Source organism: Delphinus delphis, chromosome 3, assembly GCF_949987515.2.
Source record: "Delphinus delphis chromosome 3, mDelDel1.2, whole genome shotgun sequence".
In the NCBI taxonomy this organism is placed as follows: Eukaryota; Metazoa; Chordata; class Mammalia; order Artiodactyla; family Delphinidae; genus Delphinus; species Delphinus delphis.
In genome coordinates this window covers 49083334-49095974 of record NC_082685.1, presented here as the reverse complement: position 1 = coordinate 49095974, position 12641 = coordinate 49083334, and the positions used below count along the sequence as shown (strand labels likewise).

At 37.2% G+C, this 12641-nt stretch overlaps 1 protein-coding gene across 2 annotated transcripts in view; it reads left to right on the top strand.

Moving 5' to 3' along the window:
* SPINK5 (serine peptidase inhibitor Kazal type 5) overlaps window positions 1-8781 on the top strand; it is a 69856-nt gene extending 61075 nt beyond the window's left edge. For both annotated transcript variants that reach the window (XM_060006858.1, XM_060006859.1), the window contains 3 exons: window positions 416-546; window positions 2991-3078; window positions 8478-8781. In XM_060006858.1, coding sequence (XP_059862841.1) covers window positions 416-546; window positions 2991-3078; window positions 8478-8486 — 228 coding nt within the window. In that variant the 3' untranslated portion in view covers window positions 8487-8781. The remainder of the gene's footprint in view (window positions 1-415; window positions 547-2990; window positions 3079-8477) is intronic.
* Window positions 8782-12641: the final 3860 nt, after the last annotated feature.

Genomic DNA, 12641 nt, shown 5'->3' with positions numbered 1-12641 from the left:
ATATGGTTACCCAGCATTTACCTCTGAGTCTCTCCTTTCTAGATTGTATATAACCAGTGTCTTCATTTAAGAAAAAAAAAAGGGATATTATTTCTTGCATGGTAGTTTTTGTCCTATGGGCATACCTCAGTTTATCTGTGCCCAGTATCATGTAGGATTTCTGTTTTCTTATTGCTTTGTTTTTCCTTGTATCTTGGTTTAGCTACTTAACTTCCCTAGTAAAAAGAAGCCAAATCTAGGAGGTTAAATCTACCTAACAGTGGTGTGAAACGAATATGTGAGTTTGTATAACCTATGTTACAGTTCCTTTACTAACCATTTATTCATACATGATTGAGGAAATCAAGAGGTTTTCCCCAAGCTCATATCTCTTGAGTGCCATTGAGCAAATGTACTTTATGTTTTGCTTGTTCAGAACTCTGAGATGTGCAAACACTACCGAGTATTACCCAGGATGGGTTACCTTTGTCCAGTGGATTTACAGCCTGTCTGTGGTGATGATGGCCAGACATACGGCAATCCTTGCAGGCTCTGTCATGAAAATCTGTAAGTATACAAGTCCAATGAGTCCATCTTCCAGTGTAGAGGCTCTTGATGACAGTGCTGACCCACAGCAGTGTACTGATATGAATGTGAGGTGTGTTGCAAACAATTTACTAATCGTAGCAGTTAAAATTCAAATGTTGTGAATGATCTTATTCATGCATAAAATAGAGAGGATTTAAGGTTATCCCTTTAATAAAACTGTTCATATAGTTTACTGAGTGGAAGAGAAAGGAAAAAGTGGTGGGGTTACAATAATTAGGGAAAATCTAAGCCCATGTGCACTCATGGGAGCGTGAACATCATCTACCCTTCGTGTAAAGAGAAAAAAGTTGAAAATCATTGCGATACAGAGTCAGCCCAGCCTCTAATCTCTAATGGCCTTATGACTACCTGATAGTCACAGATTTCCCATCCTCTCCAAGTCTTCTTGGAGCAGGAAGTGCTATCGTGCAGAAGAAAGCACACTGGAGCAACCGGCAGACCTATTCTCAATTTATCACAATCTATCTGCAGGCATATTATCTCATCCTGAGATTCACTTTCTTCCCTGGAAAACTTGAGATAGTTCTCTGGGCCAGCTGACTTCACAGGATTATTGAGAAGAATAGCGATTTTTATTTTAGTTAAATACAAGGAATTTGTTTTAATACTTTAATTATTGGTTGTAGATTTGTTGTTGCTTTTCTGCTCGAATGCTATTTACTCTCACCTCCATTCACATTCTTCACCCTGTTCCCAGCCTTCATTTGACCAGCTTTAAATAAGGGCATGGTGGCAAATCTTGACTTTTCTACCCCACCCCACCTCAAACTTACATTGCAGTCCATATATGTTCATTCTCTCCTTCTTAGAACACTGTAAGCAAGGCCCAGAATTTGAGGATGGGACTGATATCCTGCTTTTCAATCCCAGGAAAATATCTGAATTTACATTTATTTCCTTTTAAATCAACTAACTCACAAAAGCAAGAGCCATTCTGCAGTTCATATACATAGACTAAAATCTGAATATGAGTGCTTTATGTGTTATATCTGTAAGTCAGTCACTTTCATATTCACAGTTTCACTGAATCCTCACTGCTCACTACAGAGTGGTATCATCTTCATTGCACAGATGGTTAATCTGAGGCTCAGAGTCCAGGTAATTTGTTTAAAATGACAAAGCTAGGAAGTAGATCAGACTGGATTTTAATCTTGTTGATTTGGGTCTAAACACAGTTTTCTTTTCTCTCCACTACACTACTGTTATATCCAAGGCAGTAGTTCCTTAAACATTTGGGGAGCAAAGATTCCTTTGATAATATAGAGAAAGTTACCTCTTTCCACAAAGGAAAAGAAAATGCTGAAACATTAAAAATCTGTATGCATAATATCTGTGGACACATAAATCTCTTGAGATCTATCCATGGATCTTACAGAGTTTTAATAATTAAGGAATCTTAATTCTTAAATGTCTTAAATGTTTAAGGAATGAGTACAACCATTCATGAATCTGTTGCTATATATGTCTTATTTTCACCGCAGAAATCCTTCAACTTCTCTTTATTGTAAATGTCAGGCCCTAAGTTATCCACCCAGTGCTCTACAAGCATTCCATTCACTGTATAAACCCACAGTAAGTTTACTCAAGGGAGCTTCAGAAATTACAGAAATGCCCATAATAAAAATATTGATAAAGGATTGTTTAGCTAAAGAACTGTGAGTATACATTAGGAAGAGAAGATTCAGGCTAACCCAGGCAAGATGGAACATTATTGGTTTCCATGGTCTTAGAGGAAGTTATAGGGAAGCAGTTTCAACTTGCACAATGTTCAAAGACAAAATGAACTGTCCTGATAGACAGTGAGTTTCCTATCACCAGAGGAAACAAGTAGATGTTTGCTATATAATATTTCTTACGAGAAAGGCATTAAAATTCATCTTTTAAGATTCTTTCCAACTATTGATATAATATTCATACTCTATGATCATATATTGTTATATTTTATAACATACATATAGAATTTATATATATTTATATAAAGTACATTTTATAAAATATATTCTATTTTATAATCTCCAAGTCACATTATAGGTATCCAATAAAGTCAAACTTCTCTCTGGGATCCAGTTTTCCCATCTATAAAATAATGGCTTTTGCTCTAGATGATCTCCAAGTTTATTTCTGGCATTCAGCAATTCCATGACTGTATAGTGTACAGGAGAATGAAATGTGATGAAATAGATCCAGGCCTGGAGCACAAATCTGGGGCTCAATCAGGAGAGAGAGAATAAACCTGAATGATGCCTGCTGGAAAATAGTTGAATGCAGATCCCGGCCCCTACCCCTAATTTCAGTTCTGGTTTGATGCCCAAATGTCATATTGATCCTTGGTTGTGTTTTGTCTTTTTTTTTCATTATAACTTTGAGTTTTCCCATCTTTGAAACTTCCTCTTCTGTTTTAGAATACGCCAAACTAATATACGCATACGCAGTGAAGGAAGGTGTGAGGAGAGCAACACAGAAACAACACCTCTCAGCATGCCAGCATCTGTAAGTACACCGGTGTTCATGATTACAGTGTCAGAACCAGGTGGTTCTGCTTCTGTTCTCTTGAACTGAGTGATGGACAGTTCTCTGGCCAGGGAAATGATACTAGGTTAGATAACCCCAGAACTGGTCAAATCTTCATTGTGAAGATAAGTGATTACTGAAATATGTGGAAATAAAAATATAGTAGTTAACATTTTTAAATGTTTACAGTTTACTGGGATCAATGACAGACTATGAGCAATGTACATAATGTAACACTTCTGCAGAGTTGATTTTATTTTCTGTGATCTGCAATACAAAGATGAGACAGAGACCAAGCGAGGTCAGATACTGAAAGAAGCGGACTTAAACGTTATATCCTCGTATCAATACTTTGCATTAAGCTGTTTACCAACATGAAAAGTTGCCTTTTTCATTTAAATCCCTACAAGGATGTTATGACACACATTACAGTACTTTCACCTTATCTGAGGTTTTGCTTTCCATGGTTGTAGTTACCCAAGGTCCAAAAATACTAAATGCAAAATTCCAAAAATAAACAACTCACAAGTTTTAAATTATGTGCTGTTCTGAGTAGCATGATGAGATCCTGTACCGTCCTGCTCCATCTCACCTTTTTCCAGCATAGCCCACCTCTTAGTCACTTACTAGCCATCTAGGTTATCAGATCAACTGTCATGACATCACAGTCTTTTGTTCAAATAACCCTTATTTGAAGGAATAATGCCCCCAGAGTGCAAGAGTAGTGACACTGGCAATTTGTATATGCCAAAGAAAAGCCCAAAAGTTCTTCTTCTATGTGCAAACTAAAAGTTCTCACCTTAATAAGGGGGAAAAAAAATATTGTGTGCTGAGGTGCTCAGACCTTTGGTAAGAATGAATCTTCTATCCACGAAATTGTGAAGAAGGAAAAAGAAATTTGTTAGTTTTGCTGCTCCACCTCAAAGTGCACAAGTTACAGCCACATTGTGTGATAAGTGCTTAGTTAAGATGGAAAAGGCATTAGATTTGTGGGTGGAAGACATGAATAGAAAATGTGTTCTGACTGGTGGCAAGGTGCTGGGCCAGAAAGCATCAAGCCTCTACCAAGACTTCAGCAAGGGATGCCATGAAATCAGTGACACCAAGCCATTTACTACAAGTAAAGTATGGTTACAGAGATTCAGGAATAGGTTTGGACTGAAAAATATAAAAATTACTGGAGTGGCTGCGTCTGCCAGTGAAGAAGCTGCTGCCACACTTCTGACAGAGTTGAAAAGGTTGATTAAAGAGAAAGGATGTCATACAAAACAAGTCTTCAATTACAATGAGGCTCCTCTGAAAGAAGATACCCAACAGAACCTGCATTCATAAAAGTGCAAAGGAGGCACCAAGGCATAAAACATGGAAAGCCAGATTAATTCTGGTACATACCACAGGGCATATGATTAAGCCAGGCATAGTATACAGAGTGAAGAACCCACTTGCTCTCAAAAACAAAAATTATCTGCCTGTGTTCTGATACCATAATCAGAAAGCATGGGTGACAGCCATCTTGTTTATGGAATGATACCACCAATGCTTCAACCCAGAAGTGAAAAAATACTTGGAAGAGGAAGGCTTGGAATTTAAAGTCCTCCTAATAACAGACAATGCACCTGGCCATCCTGAATCTATTTGCTATGAAAATGAAAATTTCAAGGTTGTATTTTTGCTTCTATATATAACCTCATGACTTCAGCCCCTTGACCAGGGCATCATTCAATTTGTCAAGGTCACATACACCCGCCTGGTATTTGATTACATTTGATCAGCAATTGATGCAGACCCTAATCTGGACAAAATGCACTGCTGGAAACCATTCACTATTGCTGACACAATAACATTCCTCGAAGCTGCAATGGATAAATTAGACCTAGAAACTGTAAATGCCTGCTGGAAAAATGTATGAAGTCATGAATGATTTTAAAGGCTTCCTGGGGATCAATGGAGAAGTTAGGAAAATCATTCACAGGGCAAGACAAGTTGACGGAGAAGGATATTCTGACATGCTCGATGAAGTGGAAGAACATATTGAAGGCCACTGAGAAGTGTTAAAGACTGAGGAATTGGAAGAACTTACTGAGTCATCTACAGAGGGAGAGGAAGATGAAGAAATTGAAGCAGAACCAGCAATGTGAACATTACCAAAATTTGCCAAAGTGTTTCAAATTGCACAGATATTAAAGGAAAAAATTATGGAATACGATCCTTGGATGGAACACAGCATTAAAGTCACCCGTATGATCACCAAAGGATTACAACCTTTGCAGCAACACTTTGATGAGTTAGAAAAAAAGAGTGACACCTTCCGATTACAATGTCCTTCCAAAAGTTTTTGGCAAAAAAACCCTTAAGCTATCAAAGACTCCCAACCATTGACATTATCTGCTCCTGTCATCCAGACATCAACATCGTCATAGTTTGATGGATTACCTGAAGCAGATGATCCTCCTTGTGACCTATTCAGAAGGTCAATGGTAGCCTAATGCTATGTCACAGTACCTATGTCATTCACCTCAATCTCATCACATAGGCACTGTATTATCTCATATCACCACAAGAAGGGGTGAGTACAGTGCAATAAGATATTAGAGAGAGAGAGAGAGAGAGAGAGAGAGAGAGAGAGAGAGAGAGAGAGGACCACATTCACATAACTTTATAATTGTTTATTTTATTATTGTTGTTGTTAATCTCTAACTGTGCCTAATTTATAAATTAAACTTTATCAGAGGTATGTATGTATAGGAAAAAAGCATAGTATATATGGGGTTGGGTGCTATCTGTGGTTTCAGGCATCCACTGGGGATCTTGGAACATATATCCCGAGGGTAAGGAAGACCAATGTGTTGAGTTTAACATTCTCCCTGGTGATGGCATTTGAGGAATCTCTTCCTCAGGCAAGATGATATGTGACCTGGGGAAAAAACTAGGAATTTTCAAATAAGAGAAAACTTTTTGTCACCAGATAAATATGGGTTCAGAGTTTTTGATGTTTTTCATATGTGAGACCTTTGGCAAATCACATAAATACGTAAACCAAAGCTCTCACTGAGTTATTGAAAATATTTAATAAATACTTTTAAGCATTTGGCCCAGTGTTTAAAAAGCAATGGCATTTATTATTATTATCAGGCCTAGGAGCCTAAAGTATGAATGTAGAGAAACAGACCCTGGCACAATGCTTATTTCTTTTAAATAATTTTAATAAATTTATATTTGGTATTAAAATATACTTATCTTTAATAAAACAATATTTTAGTAAGATTTGATAGCTAGTTATTATTATTCACAACTGTTTTTACTCTATTCCACTGGCACAGAAAGCTTTGGCAATAATGGAATTAAAAACAGTTCTGCCAGACGTGAGGATCTTAAGCAATACTAGATGAGACCATATTCAGAAGAACTCAGCGAGCCTTGATATGGGAAAGTGGAAAAACAAGAGCTATAAGCTAGGTGTTTCTGGTTTCACACTGGCAGCTGGAACGCAGGGTAGGAGGCAGGGTACTGGAATGAAGTCAGGAGACCTTCACTGTTTTCTCATGTGGGTTAAAAAAGTCATATATCTACTCTGGGCATTACACATATATAAAGAGAGGTTTTAAACTTTTGCTCTAGTCCCTATGTTGTGTTGGCTATCTTCTTAATCTTATTAGATATAAACTGTTAGTGGTCTGCTTCTCATTTTATTGCCAGAATATCCTGTCTCCCCATCTTAAAAACATACCTGGTCACGTACATCTCAAACAGGGAGGTAAAAATAATCTTTATGCAAGTCTTATAGACCACACCTTAGACTATGCCTTGCTGTAATCTCATGTAGACAACATGATGCAAACTACTTTATGAGGAATCTGCCATAGAATAATACTAATAAGATGTATTTATTCAAATAATGAAGCATCTTGCCAGAGCTAAGAACAAAAGGTTTTGCAACTTCCTTCCTTTCATTTTGGGGTGTTTTTTTTCTCGCTAGAGTTATATAACAGGCATTATTAATGACAGGAATTATTTATGGTTTTATCTGATGGAACAAATCATTAGAGCAAGAGGTGTCCTGGGCATGGGTTCAATTCCTGCTGTATGATTCAATTATGTGATATTGGATACCCCAAGGTGATATGGGTGGGTCATGGCTCAGGACTGCTCTGAAAACCATTATGGGTGTAAATCCTGGAGGCTGGAAACTATTGCCTAAACCTTGTTCCTCTGTAGAAGATTCTCTAAGAGAGTCTGGAATCCCAAGAATGAATAAAAGGCCTGGCAGTCACAACTTTCCTGGAAAAATAGACTGAAAATCCTACTTTTACTTCCTATTCTACGAGGTACTTTTCATTATCCAGTAACTACTAAGATTAATTTAATATAGAGCTTTATCTGCTCTTTCCTTCTGCGTCCTCACAGTAAATCTGTTTTTAGGGCAGGGATCATTATCTTTCCCACTTTACAGAAAATCAGCCTGGGAGAAATCCTGCAATTTACCAAAGTTAATCAGTATTTGTTCGGGGTCCACTGTAGCCCTGACTTCATTTCTTGTGCTCTGCCACCATCCTTTAGTTGTCAGGAGATTCTGAAAACCAAGGGCTCTAGAAAAGGCATTATCTCAATTAAATAAAGATTAGCTACACTGGAAGGAAATTCCTATGTTAAGAAAAATACCAGTACTATTTTCTGAGATGAATAAATGACTATTCTCAATTCCATGACAAAGATTTTCCAGGATTCAACAAGACCATAGCTTGCCAACTCAAATCAAAGGAAGCCTGATGGGGTTAATGTGAGAACTAAAGTGGAGGTTTGAGTTTGGAATAATAATGCTGCTAGTGTTCCAGGTAGTACCAGCAGACAAGATGCAGTTACCTTTTTTAAAAATTTAAACGTTGATTTAATGTTTTAAATGTTGATTTCAAGAATATACAACTACATGGATGAGTCAGGCAGGAAGACAGCTGATTAAAATCTCATGGCCTAAAACAAACTATAATAGTAAAGCATTAACTGTTAGAGGAATTAGACTTAAGTCCTGACCAAATGTGACATCTTGGCAAGTCAGTGAACTTCTCTGAAGTTTAATTTATTCCTTTGTGAAAAGATGTGAATGACACCTTCCTTTTTTCATTACCATGACGGTCTCATGTAATCAAGAGCAGAGTTCATTTTTGTATCCACCTCAACAGGTAGTATATACTAGATACTCAATAAATACTCACTGAATCAACTGAATAAAATGTGAAAGTGATTTGAAATTGTGCATTCTTAGCAGAATGCAGGAATCTATGGATTTCTTTGACTATGTTATTACCATCATAAATGTATAGCCTGCATTTCTACAACGTCTTTGAGTTTCTAACATCTAACCTACCCATCTTCTCTTGTAGGTCAAATGATGAAAGAGTTGGTGAAAGCCATGAGGGAAAAATGTGTATTCCAATTCTGAATTGCCTACCTTCACCATCTGTATATACAAAGAATTCTTCAGAGCTCGTCTTATTTACTATAGAAAACAATACAGAACTGTTGGGGGAATGGACTCACTGACTTTCAGTCTTTTCCATCTCTTTCCTCCTAGATTCTGTGATCTGAGGGCACAGAGACATCTTCACCCAGTCTGTGCTGTAGAAACCTCCTGATCACAATGCTGTCTGTCCAACTGCTTGTTCAATAAAAGTAAACCCTGCAGAACGCCATTTCTGGGATTTCTTTGTCACTGCCTGGAAAATAGGAACTTGTTTTTGCAGAAGCTGAATGAACTCTACCTTTTTGTTTTTCTAAGCCTATAGGTGGATGGAGAATGCTTTCTTCAAATTCAAGTTGCTGTCACGGCTGGGAAGGAATGTCTAGAAGAGAGGTGGGGATGTAGGGGTACCCAGGCAGCCAACAGCTATATAAAGCCAAACCAGATATGAATCAATAATTCATAATTTCCTGTATCAGGGCCTTGGACCCATACATAGTCTGGGGGAAGACCAAGGCAACAAGAGTTACCAAGCCCCATGTCAAGTGCTCAAGAGCTACATGTATTATAGCTAGAGGCTACTAAACTAGACAACGACCTGATACACATGAGAAATCCACCAGAGAATATAAGCACTAGATAGTGGATGGAACACGTATAAGCTCCTGCCTCAATGCTGAAACACTCTCATGCTCAGAACCTTGCTACCGGTGTCCTGTGACAGTATCTAGTTACATTGTTCACTTGCAGATTCCAGGCTAATGCTGAACACACTGTAGATGGAGGAAGCTGTGGGGAATCCACCATGCTTCTAGTTGTTCTCAGCTCTAGAACTGTGCTGGGAATGGCAGGCCTACTTGGATTTGGGGAGTTAATTTTGTATTGATTCCTCTGCCCTTTTTCTTTTAGATAAGTTGCCACTAGGCCCATTATAGTAGGATTTTATGATCTTTGTCCTCTTTAACTGAGTGAAGATAAATCATTCCCTATGTTTTTTTTTTTCTTTTTATGTTATCATTAAGAAAAAAGAAAGAAGACTTGTAAATCATTTTTCAAGCAGGAAAACACAGAGCCATTTCAGAAAAAAAAAAAAATGAGAAAACAATGTTGCTATTTTCTTTGGTAATTCCAGGACATACAGAATGGGTTTACAGATACTATAACATCTGAGATTGTATCTCCTTCTTGGTTATTTCTAGGAAATCCAGAAATACCATTTTCCTGGCCAAGACATATGATTTTTGAGAAGTAGTCACTTTATGTCATTTTGAATATTTTATTGAGATAACAACAACAAGCCCCCTGGACTGCCTTCCTCATTATTATTTTGATTATGATTATCAGGTAATATGCACAGAAGACTATGTTCTCTCACACTCAAGGCTTAAGCAACCCTTGATAATAATTCTGAGCACCAGGGAGAAAGTGTGGCTCAGGGATATGGTGAGGTGAAGGATAGGGTGGTCTAGAACAGGATGAGACACAGGAATGGAGAAAATTCCAGGGACCAGTCAAAGTCAAGGGTGAAGAGGGGGACAGAGGTCAGGGATGAAATGAGAACCAAGGAAAATAAAGCAGGGAATGGACTGAGGCTCTGGGATTGGGGTTAAGAGTGTGAATGTGTTGAACACATTACTTGAGATTAAAAAAAAAAACAACTGAAAGTTGTTTATTTTGGAGACACAATCTGGAGGCAAATATAAAATGTCATCTGTGTCAAATGGTCACAACAAAATAGCTGTATTAACTATCAAGTAAACTGATTTTTGAGTTGCTTCCTGAGTTACATCTTGACATCCGAATGGGAGGTAAATGAAAACCAGACCCATCTTACTGATGTTTCACAAACCAGCCCTAAAATTCTAAACCGGGAAGTGACAAATGATCCTGAGATGGACCTAAAGAAGGCCAGACTATTTCTATCACCTCTTCCTGGTCACTACCACAGACTTACGCATTTCTCTATAACTATACTTCAGATTCCACTTTCAGAATGTGGGTTTTCATAGAAGTACCACTGTTAAACTCCTTATTTTTTCATGTCAGGAACTCACCTGAAGTCTCCCTCTCTCTCTCAAGGCTTCAGAAACAAGTACAGAGAGCACTTGTATAGACTACAGGTCAGAAAACTTTTTCACTAAAGAGCTAGATAGACTTTGTGGGATAAACAACCTCTGTCACAACCACTCAATGCTGCTGTTGTGTTAATATAATGAATTTACATTATGTAAATTCATATGCATAGCTATGTTCCAATAAAACTGTATTTATAAAAACAGGTGGTGGGCCAAGTTTGACCTGTAGGCTGTAACTCAGTTATAGTTAAGAATCTGTCTCTTTAGCTACATGTAAATCAATGAAATTAGAACATTCCCTCACACCATACACAAAAATAAACTCACAAAGACATGACACCATAAAACTCCTAGAGGAGAACATAGGCAAAACATTTTCTGACATAAATCGTAGAAATAGTTTCTTAGATTTGGCTTCCAAGGAAAAGAAATAAAATTTAAAAAAAATCAAATGAGACCTAATCAAACTTAAAAGCTTTTGCACAGCAAAGGAATCATCGACAAAACAAAAAGACAACCTACCGACTGGGAGAAAATATTTGCAAACGATGCAACTGACAAGGGATTAACTTCCAAAACATACAAACACCTCATACAACTCAATATAAAAAAAAACTCAATCAAAAAAAGGGCAAAAGATCTAAGCACACATTTTTCCAAAGAAGACACACAGATGGCCAACAGGCACATGAAAAGATGCTCAACACATCACTAATTATTAGGGAAATGCAAATCAAAACCACGATGAATTATTACCTCACACCAGCCAGGATGGCTATTATCAAAAAGAACACAAATAAACAAACGTCGGCAAGGATGTGAAGAAAAGAGAACCCTTGTACACTGTTGGTGGGAATGTAAATTGGTACAGCCGCTACAGACAACAGTATGCAGGTTCCTTAAAAACTAAAAATAGAACTACCATATGATCCAGTAAATCCACTCCTGGACATATATCCAGAAAAGATGAAAACCCTAATTCAAAAAGATATATGCATCCCAATGTTCACAGCAGCACTATTTACAATTGCCAAGACATAGAAGCAAACTAAGTGTTCATCAACAGATGACTGGTTTAAGATGTGGTATATATAGGCAGTGGAATATCAGCCATAAAAAGAATGAAATATTGCAATTTTCAGCAACATGGATGGACCTACGGAATAGCATACTAAGTGAAGTCACAAAACATAAACAGACTCACAGACATAGAAAACAAACTTATGATTACCAAAGAGGAATGGGAGGGGTGGAGGGATGAGGAGTATGGGATTAACAGATACAAACCACTATACATAAAATAGATAAGCAACAGGGATTTACTGTGTAGCACAGGGAACTATATTCAATATCTTACAATAACCTATAATGGAAAATAACCTGAAAAAATATATCTCTATATAGATAGATATAGATGTAGATAGATAATGACTGAATCACTTTGCTTTACACCTGAAACTAAGACAATATTGTAAATCAACTATATTTCAATTTTAAAAAAAGAATCTCCCTTATCCTTCTTCTTTGTAACTTAATTGTCTTCTTTGCTCCCTTCTGTACACTTAAACACCAACCACACTTCTTATTCTATGATAATAATAGAAGATAATAAATGTTGACATCTCTAAACATTAATATGTGCTTACAAATGAGAAAAGCACATTCAAAATGCACATTTGTACTCCAATCCAATACTCTTTGTGGCCTTGCTGGTTGACTTTGTCCAAGGCCAGTCTCATATATAGCACAATTAGATCATGGTAAATGAAGGGAATGTGCCCTCAAATAGCACTCCCTGTGGCCTTTACCAATGATGGATAATACTTGTTTCCCTCATAGTAAAAAGCATAACAAGACATCTTGTTCTTTCTCTGTTACCATCCTGGCACACAAGTCCCTTTTTCTTTCCAGTATTGAAATTAAAGTTAAATATAAATAATATGTGACTATAAATCATTCTTCAAGCATGAAGGGAGAATAGAAAGAAAGACTCGGTCATTTGAAAATCAGTC